The following is a 16,767-nucleotide window of genomic DNA, read 5'->3' as shown; positions in this document are numbered from 1 at the left end:
GGCCACGCGCTCTCCCCAGCTCACATCCCCGAGCTGGCACAGCCCCCTCCTTTCCCCCGCCTGCAATAAATCCCCCCCTTCACCACTTGCCCTCCCCAAGAGACCAGACCAGGAGCAATTTGTGCTAGCTGGGGTTTTATTATTTATTAATCCGAATTTAGAAAAGAAACAAAATGAAACAAAACCCCAAAACCACCGAACAGAAGCATTTTCACACCCTGTCAAGGTCAGGGTGGAGGGAAGGGAAAAATAAGGCGAGGATTATAAAATGAGACCCCGGGGGCAAGGAAGAGGCCACGCTCTGCCCTTGTTATGCAAGGCTGTGAGGGGAGGAGGGAGGGAGGGAGGGAAAGGAGATGGGATTTAAGACAGTGTTGGCACACCACCACAGATGATCAGCAAAATGGGCTACTGGCGGAGGGGGGAGAAATCAAGTAGCTGCCCAGGCTCGCCTGCAGCCAAAGCAGGCTCCGCTGCAGCAGAGCCCGGGAGCTCTTTGGCTGCTTCTGAGAGCCCAACCGCAGCCGAACCAAGCCCTCGGTGCAGGGAAGGCAGATACGCAGCTGCTGGGCCAGTTTAATTGCGGTGGGGCCAAGGCAGATGCCAGGGCAGGTTTGAAAGCTGAAATGGATGTACCCGGCTGGCAGAGGAGCTGCAGGAGGGGGGAAAGGGAGGGGACCAGGACTGACAGGCACCTGGCATGGAAGCTGCATACCTGGAGCCTGCAGGATGTTGCTCCCTGTGGCAGGGGTTCACCGGCTGACCAGCCATAAGGCAGCTCCCCTATGCTGGGCTCTGTTTCACAAGCCAGACAGCAGCCCAGCTGGGCAAGAGCTAGGTAGGAGGCCAGCAGACATCAGCCCTTGGCCGCTGGTTAGCTGCAGGAGCGTACTATTTACAGCACAAGCACCACAGTCATGCTGTCTTCTTCCCTAGAGCCCTGGGCAGCAAGCTTATGACGCGCAAGTAATCCACCCCTCCTCCTGGGGTGAGCAACTGTGGTGCCCTGACTCCAGCCACTGCCTCCACGCCAAAGGAAAGGAAGAAGCTCACTGTACCAGCTGGGTGCAGAGCCAGGAGCAAGGATGTGCTGGCAGGGAAGAAAGCTGTTCCTGGGCTACCTGCAGCCGAGTAGCAGTCTTAAGAGGGAATAGAACAACTAGATCGGCTTTTATTCAGCTCACTCATCTAAACAGATGTGTAAACAAGAAGTGACAAGACCTGGAGGGACACGGGGCGCACCCCTGTCACACACACCGCTTGGGTGGAGGCTGAGCTAGCTGGAAGTAGGCATCCTGCACTACCCCCTGCCTGGCAGTGGGGGGAGAGATGCCAGCCAAGCCTCCCGGGGAGGTGGGGATCCTTACAGATGGGTTTGAATTGATTTGTTTCTTGTTTCTGAAGCTGTAGCATCAGCATTTGCTGGTGTTGCGATCCCCGGAAGCGTGCTGCACCACTACAGAGCAGCCCTTTGGCTGGGTGGGATGGTCCGACAGGCGGGCAGCTGGCTGGCATGCCCGCTTTGTTGCAGAAGAGGTCACCTGTGCCTGGTTCTTTGTAAACCTGAGCTGTTTCTTCCTCGGTCCCCCACCTCCCCCAGCAGTCATTGCGGAGGAAGCGGGATGCCCCGTGGGTCAGTGACTTGACCCTCCTGCAGGTTCTTGACGAGCTGAGCCAGCCAGCGTTTGGTGGTGGTGTCATCCTTCAGGACCTGGGCGAAGGTGGTGTCCTTCAGTTGGTCAGGAAGGCATTGCCTGAGAGCTTCACGTGCCCTACATCAAGAGACAAGAAACGGGGCCCAACAAATAAACTCACAGGGGCAAGAGGGGAACAAACCCCACTGGGGACACCATGCTCCTTTGCCTGAGGGTCTCCCTGGCAGGGCCAGCTGAGGAAAGCACCGAGCAGCAGCACCACCACTACACATGGTGCTCAGCCAGCCAGCACAGCTCCCACCCCTCACACTGACCCCACTGAGCCAACCCCTGTGTCCTGACATCCATCAGTCAAGAGCGATGTGATGCCAGGAGAGGCCAAGACAACAAATATATACCCAGCGGCTCTGGGCATAAAACTAACCTGTATTCCCTCAACTGAATTTGAACTACTGGCTACTACTGCTAACAGCCTCCCACAATGCAGAAGAGGGAGAGCGCAGTGCACCTTCCACCCCAGTCCCTCCCTCGTATCTCATTCAAGCTACATTTGAGCTCAGGCAGTCGTAACCTGCACAAGCCCCAAACACTGTTTCTTCCATGTACCATAAAAGCTCTGGGACTAGCAATACAGAACCCAAACCCCAAATAAACCAAAACACCCACCCATTCTTCACACCGAGCTAAAGGCTGACGTAAGGACAGATGGGAACCTTGACTCTCCCTGAGTGGTCACCGTGGAGAAGAACTGCACTTCCCAGGGAGCAGGAGAAGACCCTGCCCAAACTCCTAAAATGTTTACCTGGGGTTATCAGAAAGGCGAAGGTAGCAGCGGACAACATGCTTCAGTAGCCGGGCCGATGGCTCCTTGGACAGCTGCAGGACCATTTTACCCTGTTTGACAGAGGTCAGTGCCACCAGTTAAAAGTCTTTTTACAGACAGCTTCACAATCGGCAGAGAATGGGGAAGACCATTAAATCAGTCATTCTGGTTTCCCCAGTATCACAGCCTATTACCTCTCAGCTTGATACCCCATATGGAGCCCAGTGCTCTGCTTGCCAAGATGCCTTTGAGTGGAGCAGCTAGCCATGGCGGAACAGTTTCTCCCAGCATCTCAGGGAAAGCTTGTCTCATCTCTCTTTGCTTTTCACCTCCCCAGCACTGCTTAGTGGTCCAACGATCTGCTACATTAAAGGGAACCTGGGGCTTCCCCCTTGTGGAGGAAGGTAAAAGTAACCCAGATGCTTTGATAAACCCAGGCTGAGTCACCCTATGAGGTGTGTTCCCAACCTCTGCAACCACTCCCTCTTCTCATCTGTGCTGCCTTCATTTCAACACCCTTTTAAAACATCACCAGCAGCCTGGGAAGCCATGCCCAAGGACTGGACTCACCTACACCATGTATAGCAAGATCCACATCTGATCTTATGCACCCAACAGTTGTACTCTCTTTCTGCTACATCCCTCATTAACCCATTAGTAGGAAGCAAGACCAGGGCAGATGTCCCCAGCCCAGCCCTCCTGTCTCACACTATCTAGGTCTTTGCATATGGTTGCACCTTTGAACGCACCCAGCCTAGAGAACAGTACTGATGCATTTACATGCCTGCTTTGAAGGACTTTAACAATCTGCTTCCACATGTTTAGGAGTCAATCAGATCTGCCCAGTGAGGTTTTTTTCCCATAAAACCACCCTGGCTGGCACTAACAATCTCTCTCATTAGCCAGATTCACCTGTATTGGGATATTTAGGCAGTGGGCAATTAGCAGGTCCCCCTCGTCTGCCCTTTTGCAAGCTTCCTGCTCTCAGCAATTCCCCAGGATACCAGTATTTCTTCTAAATAAAGAACAAGTCAAAGAGTTCCTCACACAGCTCCTGGATGGGAAATGCTAACTTCATCTTCTAAAAGCATCTAATACTTGTGTAACATCTTACTCTATTATCAGCAGACAAGGATGTAACTCACCACCCTCACGAGACAGGAGTACACTACCCTGATTTTTTAAATAGAGAACAGAAATGTCTATGAACATTTTAACCTTTCTCCAGAGCACTATGGAATATTAATGATGCCAGTGCTTCACCCAATGGTGGGATTATCCCACAGCAAGGACTTCTTCCATGCTAACACAGCTTTATGTGCTCACATCCTTCTGTCTTTGCGCCATTCCCAGCCACGGATTTTTCCTTGGCCTTCCTTACCCCAGGGTTTCTAATTTCATCCTTCACTTTGCCCCTGAGTCAGACATACTTTCATCAAAGCAATTCTCTTCTTGAATGCAAAAATCATATCCCATTGGATATTACAGACATCCACTCCCAATCATTCATGTTTTGCTGTTTGAATTGGGAGGAAACACTTTCTTTACAATTGGGAAACAGACAAATAAATACTTCAAATGAAAGCATTAACATTTAGGCACAGAACCAGCACTGCAAAGCGCTTAACTTAATGCTGCATTTTCTTCTCCTGAGACTGATATTTAAAAAGCAAACAACCAACAAATCAAACACAAAAGCAGGACAACAGCTATTCCAGGGCAGACATGTATTCCCCTTGGCAAGCTCAAAGATAATAAAGCTCAAGCTGGGGCTATTACTCCTGGGTGAACAATTATGAGTACCCAAGCTTCTCCTTCACAGGGGACAGGGAATGGGCAAAAATAGTCTGTTTTCTCAGCTTTCCAAGACAAGAATTAGAATCATAAGCAGCAGCTAGTAAGACTCAAAAGAGAAAAAAAAAAAGGAGGTTGGCCTTCCAGGCAGCAAACAGGAAACCCACGAAACAACTTGGGAAAGGACACAGTGGAAGCAAAAAGCTTCCATCAGTTCAAGGGGATGATAGGACAAACACTGGGGGTTACTGCATAGAAAACCCACAACCACCCCCAGAAATTCAAAGGTAAAAATAGCTGCAGCTGCAGGACTGTTACAAGGGCAAGTATCATATATGTTGGCCCTGCTTTTACTCCTTCACTCAACCTGCTGCTCTGCTGAGGGAGACAGAGATGAGAAGTGGATTCATGGTCTGAGCTGTGTGGTCATTCTTACATAAATAATTCACATCCAACCAACAACCCAGAAAACTCCTTTTTTTCTCTGGAGATGTTTACTCAGTTTATCTTGGGGACTTAGTATATTACAACTAATGCGTTCTCTCGGCACACAAACCAGAGATACACAAAGGAAACATGCAGAAGCAGAGAGCTACAGTGTCACAAGCAGTAAGCCCAAGACCCCTTTGCCTCCCCCATCTTCTGCTCCAGCCAGAGAGCAGTGAAGTAGCTGGGGAAGAAGCTGGCTGCTAGAGCATCTTCTTCTTTTTTTTTTTTTTAAATACAAACCCAAATACTTTAAAACCAAATAATCTTACCAGTATCATGGCAACATGGGAAAACCGCTCGTAAGTCTGACAGATATATGCCAGCCCTGTGTCATCCAGGAGGATTTTCTGAAGAATAAACGTAGCAACCTAGAATGGGGAGAAAGCAGAAAAGAAAGCATACAAACAACTTACCTATCCTGAAAAGGACACCCTTTGTGTTGTGTTCTTTTCAAGGCAGGCCCAGAGCTGAAAGGCCTTTCAGCAGGCAGCAAATGCTTTACTCAGTGAAAGTTTAAAGCCAAAGAAAATGCAGGACGCTACACAACGTTTGGCATCTCTGGCTAAAGAAAAGACATGAATACGAAGCAGCGCGTACAAGACAACTGGATGTAGGTTGTGTAAGTCAGCAACTATTACCAGGCTGCTCAGGACAGCCTTGGGATTACAGCCACACTACTCTGGTCATAGAGCAAGAAGCAGAAGGATCTGCCCCTTGGCCCTGCAAGCTGATTTCAGTTCTTAAGCGTTACTGATTCATCATGAAACATATGCCTTCCTGGAAGAACCTCAGGCAGCTATGTCTGCAGGCTTCATCAGAGAAGCACACACAGGCTAAAACCTCTGGCCAGCCTACTTGGGTCATTGGAGCAGCCTAACCACAGATCTGAACTCATGAGGAAAAGCAGCCCTGGATCAGAGGAAACAACAACCTGGCCCAGTGCAGTGAACATTCCCATAACTGCCACTAACAGCTGCCACCCAACCTCTGCACTGTACATCTACAGCATTTGTTCTCTCAGGCCAAGGAAAGTTGGTCCAGTTCAGCCCTAACAGTTACTCCTCAGGGCTGCAAAGGAGGGAATGGGCGTTGGAACCTGCCAAATGTTTCCCAGCCAAACTACTGAGCTCAGGAACTCCAGTTTAGTTTGGTCGTTTTGGTTTGATTTTTTGAGGAGGAAAAAACCCCACCCAGAGTTGCCCCAACATTTGCAAGAGGACACAAGCCAACTCTGCAGGTTACTGGCTGCCTGGTCAGTCAAGAGAAAAACAACAAGAAGTCTTAACTAACACAAAAAGAGTAGGTACCGTTTTGGACAGTTCACTGCCAGATTCCATAATGCGCAAGCACAGGGGGATAATTTCTGTTGTCAATAAGAAATTTATCACTTCTTGTTCATCAGTTTTCACCAAGGCCCCTGGAGAGAAAAACAAACCCCAAAATCAACAAATGAGAAATTGTTTCAAAAAAATCTCACCTTTCGAAGGCAGCCTGTGCTGTGTCCTCCCCAGGAATCAGTAAATCTGAATAGCAGGCTGAGCAACTGTTAGCCTAAATGGGTTGCAGCACGTGGCTGGAGAAGAAATCACTTTGGCAGCATAAAAGTAATCAAGCTGAGTTTAGGGGTGGTTTGTCTTTCAGAAAGCATCCTTGGGTGTCCCCCAGTGGTGACACAAACACAAGAGGATCATGCCACCCACAGCAATCTCTGGGAAGAAGAAATGGATTTTAAGACCCTCTTATTTTACACACTGAGGGATAAATGTTTTGAGCAGAAAGGAAAAAACCCAACAACAGACACCACAATAAGGGGAAGACAGGCCAAATACACCCAAATCAATCAACAACAACTACCCAAAGAAAGCCCACTCTGTGCCCACCCGTTCCAGTCTCTAGCTGGCTGGGCTGAGGGTGAAGGCACAAGAAGCCTGCAGGTGCTTGTATTCACAGGGAACATATTTCTGGCAATGCATCCAGACCAGTGTTTTTCTACTAGTGAGAAGCCCAGTTCCTACACAGAAAGAGGAACCTTTCTGTGTTTCCACAACTGATGAGAAAGGAGCAGGTCTTTCTGTTAATACTACATGACTCGGAGGATCCCAACAGAGACAGACCTGTGCAGATCTTCATACCCACAGCCTGAACTGCATCCAACCTGGTAAGAAACTAGTGCTCCAGCACTAGTCTGGCTACTTACCAATCACTCCAAGGCTTGTGAGCCGCAGGTACTCAAACGGACGTGTCTTGCTCACTGTGTGTAGAAAGGGGTACAGGAAGAGAGGGATATGAGCTGCCAGAAAAGCTGACCTGTTGGAAAGGGAGAACACCCAACATGAGACACAAGGAAAACAAAGTGAGCTAACGATCCAGCATTGCCATGCAGAGCCTCAGACTATTTCTGACAAACACTATTGCTGCTGTTGTAACAGGCTGCTCTCTGATAGAAAGGTATGAAGTAAATTCTGCACTGGATGCAGCACAAAACCCAACATCTAAACTGTCAATTACATGCAACACTGCTTCCAGCTGACCAGGAACAGAGCACATCCTGTCATTTTTATTACCTCCTCCCGCCACCCAGACCCTCTGCTTTGTACATTTACTGTTGCATTTCACCTTACTGGCTCCCATGAGCAGAGACAGTCAGCCGCGATGCATGTGCAAAGCCTTTACGTGGCAGAGACCCAGACTAGCTGATACCTAGGTACTAACACAGTCTAAATGTGCACAGCCATCTTTCCCTAAGAGTCCTCATACTGCTTTCTGACTATGGGCGAAACCTGGAGCTTGCTCTGCTACCAGAGGTAGCCCTTCTTTCACAATCATCCAACATTCTTCCTCTGTTTTCAATTTTCAAACTGTAAAGGTGTGTGGTGTAAGACTACCCTACTTTTTTGGATATCATCTCATGGAAGGTTGCTATTCAAGATTACTTTGCAGCAGCTGAAAAACAACTTCAGCTACGCAGCACTTTCTTCTCAGCAGGAACAGAAGCATAAGATCATGGATCTCTGAACCAGTATCATTTTTTCCCTGCTGACACAGGCTGGACACAGATTGAGAAAACCTGAAGTTAGGCAGGGGCTGAGGACTCCAGACATGGCTCTGCTGCTGCTCCCTTACTACACATGGTCTCTGGGAAGGACAGTCCTACTCATTCAACACTCTGGACAGATGGTCTAAGTAACTGTAAGCTGCTGTTCTAAACAACCGTAAGTTTATTAAATCAAGGATCTTGCAAACAGCACTCAGCACAAAGGCACCCTTATCTCTGGTTGATTTCCCAGGATCTGCCACAACCCAACATTTTGGGAATTTCAGGCTCTCAGGATTATCCAGGGAATGCAATGCATTTAGGACCAGCATAAAGCTGTCATCCTGATAATCCACACAAACAAGTGAAAGTAGGAGGCAACTGTCTATCTTCTAGCTCTGTCCCCTGTTTTCCTCCTCCTGGTAAAAAAAGAAGAAAGGAGCTGACGTGGTTTTGGAGTCAGACAGACAGGCCGAGCTGTCAGCATCAACACCTCAGAGAACTCATGCACTTGGAAACATTTACCTTGTTTCAGGATGTGATGCAACACACTGCAGTAGAGCTAAAGCATTGCAGACTCTGTTGGACTGATGAGCTGTCAGAGTCGGAGGGTTGATTGATGGATAAATATTTACAATTTCCTAAAAATTAACAGATGAAGAAAAGTTACAGCAGAAAAACATCAGAAAGCTGCAGCAAAGTACTTGCCCAGCAAGGAGCTGCGGTGACAGGAGAGAATAGTCTGCTTCTACCATGCATTACTTTGAAGTTACATGGCAGCTACCACGCTCCCCAGGCAAGGGCAAAGCCGGGTCTTAGTCAATTTGACAAGGAGTCACTGGAATGCCGCCAAACCTTAATTTCAGCAGAAAAGGGTTCATTTGATTTCCTGGCTCTTTACGAGTGTAGGAACTGCTTTGTTTTGAACTTCCAGATCGAAGAGGAATCTTGCTCCTGTGCCTAGAGGCAGAGCACACCCACTCTATTCATGTTGTAGCTGTTGATACTCTTCTAACTCAATGCAGGAGAAGCAGCTGATTGCGAAAAATCCAATTCAGAAATCTGCCTGCTTCCAACTATAGCTCCTTTCTAATTTTCTTCACTTGTTTCAGGGGCACTCCGAGAACAGTTTGACATTGCCAATGCTGCACTCTTTTTCTTTCCTTCTTTGAAAGAAATTACTAGATTGGCACTGCGAGACAGCCAGTCATCAGCTGCAGAGCAGTTTGCACAAAGTCAAGCTGAGCCATTCAGTTTCATATGGAATGCAGGTATATTCCCTTGCAAGGATCTCTGGGGCAGTGAGCAGCATTCCCCTGCTGCCCTTTCAGCAAGCTCCCTGCAAGGGCAACCTTCTGACCAGGAAGTGCTCAGGCTCATGCAGAACAAACCAAATCGGAGATCTCAGTAAGACTGTTGTGGTTCTACTATGACATGGATGAACATGAGCAGAACATGGTCCACAGGAAGCTCACTCACCCAAGAACTTGCCTGTTCCCCTTCCAACTATTTAAGCTGTCTAATTAGAAATCATGCAGTCTCTGCACACATTGTCTCGCTAGTGATGATTAATGGCAAATGGGCTTCTCGCATCTGCTCCCTCATCACATGATCCAACATACATCATTCTCCCAGCAATGGCAATAAGGGACCCCACAAGTGCCTCCCCTGTGGACACACAAGCTCTACAATGTGCCAGTGCTGCACCAGGGAATAAAGATACCATCAATCTTACCCACCTGAAGGAGCGCTGCGATGGTGCCAAAGGAGTGCCACAGCATTGGGGCAAGGTCAGGCACAGACTCACGCTTCTTGCTCAGCTCCAGCAGCGCGTTCTCCCGTGTCTCAGGGCTGGAAAGCTCATTGATCCACTGGTAGATCTTCTCACGGTCAACCTGAGCCAGTGCCGTTGGCACAGGCTGGGAGAGAGAGACAAGAAAACATCAGCCCAAACATTTTACCCAAGTCTCAGCTGAACTCTTCTCACAACCTGGCAGATAAACAAAAACGGGCTCAAAACTCTCCTGACTGGGGGAGGGAGGAACTAAAGCTGCATTAAGACGCTCTGGATATGGATCCATTCCTTCAATTAGTCTTACTATTTCTCCTATTGGAAACAAAAGTTTTACTTTCTGGCCTGGCTCATTATGACAGTCTCTCAATCCACTTGTCAGGTAGAAGCTTGTAACTTCATTCAGCAATGTGAGAGAGTCATGCTGCTGCCTGTCTGTGCCAGCAGAGCTCTGCACTTAACACACACTCATTTAGTGTTTCAAGTGCACACTTACACAAATTCAAAGTAAGGCAGGTGCTACTTTTTCTCTCAAAAAACATCCATGGCATTAGAAATTGCCAATGGGATTCACACAACATATGTGAGAAAACCATTCACACAAACACTATAAAAACCATCACTTCTCCAACATCAGCATGACACTGTTCACAGCCAGAGACACCTGCTGCCAGAGATGTCTCATATTCATCCCATATATCTTGTTTACATGCATGGAGGTAAGAGAGATTTTTCCAAAGCTGATTTTGTGCAAAAAATCCTGTTCCAGATATACCCAGAGAAGGGCGGACCTGTATTCACAGTCAAAGCACATTTTCTGCTACTTGAGTGAAATAAAGGATTTCTCTTCTGCCTTTCTTGGAGCACCAGGGAAAGAACAGCACCAAGGCCAACAAGCTTTCAAGCCAAAAAAAGGAGGGAGGGCTGGGAAAAAAAGGAAAAGAAACAGGGACTGTGGGATTGTAGCTTCGTTTCTGTGGAAAGGCACAAGTCTTTCAGTGAAATTTGCCTCGTGGCTCTGCTGGCACAACAAGTACTCAAGGTGCAAACAAATGCTCAGCAGGCTTCCTAAGTAAACAGCTTGGTGATTGAGGTACAAAAATTAGAGGAAGACAAACATCAGCATTAGAAAACCTCCTGTGTAAACACTTCCAAAAGCCAGCTTAAAATCTATTCAAACATTCTGCTGTGGTATTTACTACGCAAGTAAAGCACACCCCTGTCTGTACACTGCTGCTCCCAAGCTTGCTATCACACAGCCAGCTCAGCATCCCCAGAGCTGTGTACAGCAGCCACATCTGGGAACAGCAAATGGACAGCTTTTGGTTTTATATCAAACCCACGCTGAAACTCTAATTGTGCTGCCCACAACACATGTGAGCAGTGCCTGACTGCACTGACAGCAATGCTGCTATTAAGCAGCTCATCACTCAGGTACTGAATACAAAGGAGTTCAGGAATTGGAAGTGGCTGGAACCAAACCTGAAGCCACATGGCAGAGGCAGGTGCACAGAGCTGCAGGACGGGTCAAGGAAGAGATCTTAACTTTTGGCAGACACCTCCAGAGCTTTTTCTTTCTATTTCTGCAAAGGTTTTCCTCCTCCATTAATCCACATGTTGCATCCATAGTCATATCCAAAGACAGGCTTCCCCAGCTGTGGGATTTCTCTCTCCTCTACCTACTTCCACCCCATTAACTTAAATGTTTATACATAAGCCAATGCACTGTTACCAATTCGTATACTCAAGGACTCAAATATCTTTCTAGCTCTTCATCGTTCCTCTTGTTCTCTTTTTCCTCTTGTCTACTCATTTTTATTTGTATTTTTTTCCAGGACCTCACACTAAATTAGTAACCCTGACAAATGCACTGCAGTTACAGCTGGGAGTGGAATTCAATGGCAACGCTGACACTGTAGCTCAGAAAGAGAGGGAGAATGAACAGAGCTCATTTGTTTTTATTTGGGATGGTAGTGACAAGCAGTGCAGCAATAATGTTGTTATAATTGTGTTATCTAAAGCTTCCATCTATTTTTCTAGACTCACTGAAGTTTCAGTTCCTGTAAGCTTAAATACATCGACCCTTTAAAAGCACAATCATGTGTTTGTGCTCCCTAAAGAGCACTAAGTAGATTTTCCACACAATTAAGTTTATGATGTCCAATATCTGTCTTAGCCAGAACCAACTGTCTTTCACAGGCTCTACAGTTGTTCATCTCAGTTTAAATTGAAAGACTTTTTTTTTCTCCTGATTTGCTACTTTATTGCTATTCCCCTTTCTCCTTCTGAAACCTAAAATTCGGGAGAGCCTCGAGGTTTACATACAAATCCTGCCAGGCAGATTTTCTTTTGCATTCAGGCAAAGCAGAAGTTCCCAACAGTGTCTCAACACAGCACAAACCGGCCACCTCTGCATCAGGAAAGGCCCTCCTCTGGAGAAATAGCATGACTTCCAACAGCCAAGCCCAACCGCACCTCCAACAACTCCATAATGAACTGGATTTAGGCAACTTGTTCTCTTTTCCTAATTGAGCAGTTGCTGCCAGGCACACGGGTAAAAGTACAGGTTAAACAAAGCAGAATGTTGATTAACTGGATACATGTGATTTTTAAAGTATTTTGATAGGTCACCAACTCAAAACCACCAAAATGAACTTTGAACTCCAATAGCTGTGAATTAGCTGATTTCAGTTGGGCTTTCAAACTCTTGCTGCTAGTTACAGCTGCATTTATTGCTTTGAGCCTCTTTTCAAGCCTCTATCGTATTACCCCGTCTTCTGTGTTGGAATCAAAGTGTCGGCTCTGCCACCAGCTTCACCAATGCTCTGGCTTACACAGCTTTAGCATGACAGAGATCACTCAAAGGAATTCCTGAGGCAATTCATGACTCTCCTAAGAGGCAACCTTATTCACCACAGCTCCTAAGCACATCTCCAGAGCCAAAGACCCTTCCCCGTCACTTTTAGTCTAAGCATACCAACCAACTGCGGTAGGAAACATTGCAATACAGAACTACCACGTGGCACGAATTGTGTATAAATTAAATATACATTCAGAGGAGTCCAAAGTAAATTTGATTTCTATTCCTGAAATAAGTTGTTAAAATGGTCTTAACAAAGAAATATCCTTTTACAGAGATATGACTAGGGCACAGATAGAGGATTAATGGGAGATACAAGAGTGAGTCACGCATTTTGACAAGTGCTTAGGAGCTATAATACTATACTATTATATATTATATACTATATATTACTATATATAGTACTTATAGTATATTACTATATATACTATATATATTATATACTATAATACTAAATGCTGATTGAGAGAGCTCACTGTGATCTCGCGCACCTTGCTATGCTCTGGAAATTATCACTTTAAATCAGAAGTATTTGCCAGCTTTCAAGTCATAAGCACGCAAACAAAGCAGAAAGACTTAAAAAGTCCTCTCAAGTCCCACTTGCGAGTACTTTACTCAATACTGCTTGCTTGTTAGTCCATGCAGAACCTTCAGTTAAATTAACCTGAAAAGAGCTCTAACTGCTGGCCTTGCAACACACCTCCCAAACCCAATATGCACCAGAGACTCAATCAACCCTTGCAATTCTTACACACACAACGAACATGCATTTGGAGAAGTGAAAACTAAACCACCAGCCTCCTCAAACGGGAAATGAGATGCAATAGCCACATCGTTTAAACTCAGCTTCTGTTTCTGAGCCCAGCCAGGCCAAAGTGACTGTCAGCACTGCAAGGTACTGGGGAAAAGGGGGAGTAGGCACGAGCTGCCTCTACCTTCCCTCCCCCTTGCTGCTTCCCCGAGGAACTTCTCGCTATCCCCTCTTTTCACCCACAGACCAAGCAAAACAGCTCCCAGAGGACGGAGCAGGGGCTCGGGAGGGGCAGACAGCGTCCAAGCACAAGGAGGGAGGGGCACAAACCCCGACGTGACACGGACCCGGCGAGAGGCGCACAGCCGGGACGCCGAGCTCCCGCACCGCCATGAGCAGCACAGCGAGGCGCGGAGGAGCCCGGGGACAGCGGCTGCAGCACAAACGCACGCGCACTCAGCGCCTCCCGCTACGGCAGGGCCCCGCCACCCCGGCCGACCGCGCACAAGGCCCCGCCACCCCGGCCCCGCCTCACCGCGGCCGTGGCCAAGCTGTGCATGGTGGGTGCGCCGCCGCTGCGCCGCCAGGCCCGCCTCAGGAGCCCACCGCCATAGGCCCGAGCCCACCGCGACCCCTCACCCCGCCGCAACGGACGCTGGGACGGGGCGAACAGGGACCGCTGCGCGCATGCGCCAGAACCCCAGCAGGACGACTCGGGTGCGATGCCGGCGGGAGAAACCCGAGCGGGCCTCTCCGGCGCATGCGCAGCCGGCCGCCGGGCCGGCTGTCGCGGGGTGCGCCGGGAAGGGCGTCGCCGCCGCGGTGACGTGAGAGGGCGCGCGCGAGCGTGCGTCGCGCGGCGTTTTGGCGCTGCTGGCTAGTTCCCGCCATCCGCCGCCGTTCCCCCCTTTCCCCCCTTCCCCCCGGCCCGGCCCGGCCCGGACCCAGCAGCGCCGGACGCAGGTACCGGGGCTCGGCCCCCCCCCCCTCCTCCTTCCCCCCCCGCGGCGGCAGCGCGCCTTGCCCCCGCCTCCCTGCGCGGCGCGGCCCGGGCGGCCATGGAGCGGCGGGGCGGGACGGGACGAGACGGGACAGGAGGCGCTGCCCTCGCCCCCAGCCCGTGCCCGTGCGGGGGGCTCCGACCGAGGGCGGCGGGGCCCGAACTCGGGCTGCGGGGAGTGGTGGGGGTCGGACCCGCGGCGGTGGCGCGCAGGGGCCGCTTCATTCAGTTACTGCCTTTAAAACACGCCCTGCCGTGCCGATCGGGAGCGGGGGCTGCCCCTCGGAACGCTCGGTGGGGTGCCGGGGAGGGCGGCAGCGCAGGAGGGCTCCAAGGACCCTCGACCGGGCCCACCCTCATGTCACGATAGGAGCGAGGGCGCTTTCTCTCTCGGGCTTCCCCGAAACTTTCGTTTCCGTCTCTTACAGACTCTCTCCGTCACTTTTTTCCTTTCCTTAAGTTCTGTTGAAGTTGCTTCAAGGGTCCGTAAGAGTTTCTGTGTCTGGATTGGGTCTGTTCGCTTTCTAGCAGTGGTACATCGGCGCGTTGCTGCCCAGGTGGAGAGGAAATTGATTAATCCAAGTTTCCCTTGCTTCTGTCTAACTCCCCTTCACTGCGTTTACAAACGCCAGCAAAGCAGTTCTCCCGAACTTCAACAGAAACTTAAGCCGCACTTGTATCTTCCTGCAGAGGTTATCTGGCCTGCTTAGTTATAAACTTCTCCTTCTGAATAGGTTTTTAAGGTGGAGTAGCTCACTCCTGTTAGCTCTTTTCCGTGAGAAAGCATGGCTCTGCTAAAAGTGCACGGACCTGTCCGGATGCGCAGCATGCAGACTGGGATTACAAAATGGAAAGAAGGGAGCTTTGAAATTGTGGAGAAGGACAACAAAGTGAGTCTGGTGGTCCACTACAATGTTGGAGGGAGTCCAAAGACGTTTCAGGTACACCAGATATTAAGGCTTTTGTTTGAGAGTGCATGGATTGTGCTCCTTTGTGAACAGCTGTCCTCTTCAAGGCTATTAAGTGTCACGAAAGCTTCCTTCTGTCACTGTTTCTTGTTCCTCGTTTCCTGAACACTAATCCCTTTGTATAACTCTCCTGTAAATTATTCACGTGTATTGTTAAAGGATCTGCCAAGGTCGGCATCCAGATGCCACTGAGTGGGAAGAACCAAATAGCAGGGAAAAGTTACCAAAGTACATATGTAGCCTTGTGGCTCATGTAACCTTTCTGTTACCAATTCGTTTGAAGAATGCAGAGGTGCAGATCCTGGACACTTTGTATTAGCAGTTTTCCCACCTGAAGAGTAAGGGTGCTAGCACACTTGTAGCCTTCCAGTTGTTTAAACAAGATGGCTCCAGACCAGTTGTTACAGTTTTAAGTTTTAAATATCCTAGGCAGTGGGGTTCCCTCACTGGAGGGCTGATGAGGATCACTGTTAAAGATTTTTATGCAATATTCAGCCTAAATTGCTTTATTTTTTCTTTCATTCTGTCCTTAGTTTCAGCTCAGTCTTCCTTTGTGTGAAGTGCCCCAAATCAAAAGAATGTGAAGGAGTGTTTTTCTGTAAGAAGTTTCCATCTGATATGAACATATTTAGAGGATATAAAAGCAGTTAGAAAGAAAAAAAAAACCCAATCTTATTTAGCAACTTTATAACAGCCTAAACTAATCCAAGTGTTGGCTTCTGCTTTTTCATGCTGCAGTTCTTCCTGAGTGGTGTTCCCCAGACTGTTCCCTGAGCTTTTTGTTACTGTGTGTGGACTCAGTAAAAGAAAAGTTCACTTTATTTTTGAAAGATCAGGTTTTGCTGCCTTTGTGTGCTGAAATGTTATAGCAAAGAACATGAGTTGCCTTCAAATCAAGGAGTGAGAAAATCATTAGCTGTGGATAGTTCCTTCCTCTGTTACTGTGGACTTCAGTCATCTGCCTTCTGAGATACGATGCTATGACTGTGTGTTTGATTTAATCCAGTGTTGGACCATGTTGCTTCTGATAAGAGTCTTACAGGTCTCTTACCTTTACGGGGTGCTTGTTCTCTTGCACTGCTTTCTGTCTGAATGAACATTAGTGTGGTGTGACAGTGACTTGAAGGGTGATTCCATGGGGAGGATAAGCCTACAGAACAGCTAACCATGGCCTAAAGGGGAAGGCTTTGCTTCCAGCCTCTTGTATCTGCTGGCTCTGCCGCTCGTCAGGTCCCTCTGTGGACTCAGTGGAGGGTTTTCACATGAATTAATTCAGGGAAAGAACCAAATATGGGATCTGGTGTAGGGGGTGATATGGCGCTATGCAGCCTAGGACTGCAGCGGAGGAGGAAATTCTGCATCTTTAGACCAAATATTTTTGTTTGGATGGTGGTTGTTTTTCAGCAGGATCTGTTTTCTGGTCCTGTTCGTCTTCAACCAACACAGACAGTGCACAAGAGTGTTGGTGAGGTGAGCAGCAGGCAGGGAGAGCTGCCTGCCCTTTGTGCTTCAGGCTTGTGCTTGAGTGCGGTTTGGGTGAGCCAGCCCCAGTCTCTTAGCGCTCTTGCTTGTGCTGCCTCAGGCATGACAAGTCCCTGATA

The 16,767-nt window shown here is 48.5% G+C and overlaps 2 protein-coding genes across 7 annotated transcripts in view; one reads left to right on the top strand and one right to left on the bottom strand.

The window, feature by feature from the left end:
* Window positions 1–118: 118 nt before the first annotated feature.
* Window positions 119–14,070, bottom strand: CNOT9 (CCR4-NOT transcription complex subunit 9). Of its 4 annotated transcripts, none has more exons than XM_065671586.1 (8): window positions 13,838–14,070; window positions 9,535–9,714; window positions 8,321–8,436; window positions 6,959–7,068; window positions 6,069–6,178; window positions 5,031–5,129; window positions 2,459–2,549; window positions 119–1,779 (listed from the first exon to the last, which is right to left on the bottom strand). In XM_065671586.1, the coding sequence occupies exons 1-8, from the start codon at window positions 13,958–13,960 to the stop codon at window positions 1,604–1,606; spliced, it is 1,005 nt and encodes a 334-aa protein (XP_065527658.1). In that variant the 5' UTR covers window positions 13,961–14,070; the 3' UTR covers window positions 119–1,603. The 4 variants fall into 4 exon arrangements, with proteins under 4 accessions (XP_065527658.1, XP_065527654.1, XP_065527655.1 ...); XM_065671582.1 differs by having other exon boundaries at window positions 119–1,772; window positions 2,458–2,549; window positions 13,838–13,991; XM_065671583.1 differs by having other exon boundaries at window positions 13,734–13,918.
* USP37 (ubiquitin specific peptidase 37) overlaps window positions 13,913–16,767 on the top strand; it is a 39,705-nt gene continuing 36,850 nt past the window's right edge. Inside the window, exons 1-2 of one of the 3 annotated variants that reach the window (XM_065671579.1) lie at window positions 13,913–14,161; window positions 14,933–15,139. In XM_065671579.1, coding sequence (XP_065527651.1) covers window positions 14,984–15,139 — 156 coding nt within the window. In that variant the 5' untranslated portion in view covers window positions 13,913–14,161; window positions 14,933–14,983. Of the gene's footprint in view, window positions 14,162–14,360; window positions 14,380–14,932; window positions 15,140–16,767 lie in introns of those variants that run through there. The other 2 variants (XM_065671580.1, XM_065671581.1) reach the window with 2 other exon arrangements.

The sequence above is a fragment of the Lathamus discolor genome, chromosome 3, assembly GCF_037157495.1.
Source record: "Lathamus discolor isolate bLatDis1 chromosome 3, bLatDis1.hap1, whole genome shotgun sequence".
NCBI classification, from domain to species: domain Eukaryota; kingdom Metazoa; phylum Chordata; class Aves; order Psittaciformes; family Psittacidae; genus Lathamus; species Lathamus discolor.
The sequence above is the reverse complement of the archived record's forward strand: the minus strand, read 5'-3'. Positions and strand labels throughout refer to the sequence as shown.

Bases quoted from the DNA above. Each gene is read 5' to 3' on its own strand.
- CNOT9 (XM_065671586.1), bottom strand. From the start codon at position 13,960: ATGCGCCGGAGAGGCCCGCTCGGGTTTCTCCCGCCGGCATCGCACCCG. The intron at 9,715-13,837 runs GTGAGGGGTCGC...TCTCTCTCCCAG, and splicing joins CCAGCGTCCGTTGCGGCGGG to CCTGTGCCAACGGCACTGGC. The intron at 2,550-5,030 runs GTAAGATTATTT...TCTGTCAAACAG, and splicing joins CCCATGTTGCCATGATACTG to GGTAAAATGGTCCTGCAGCT.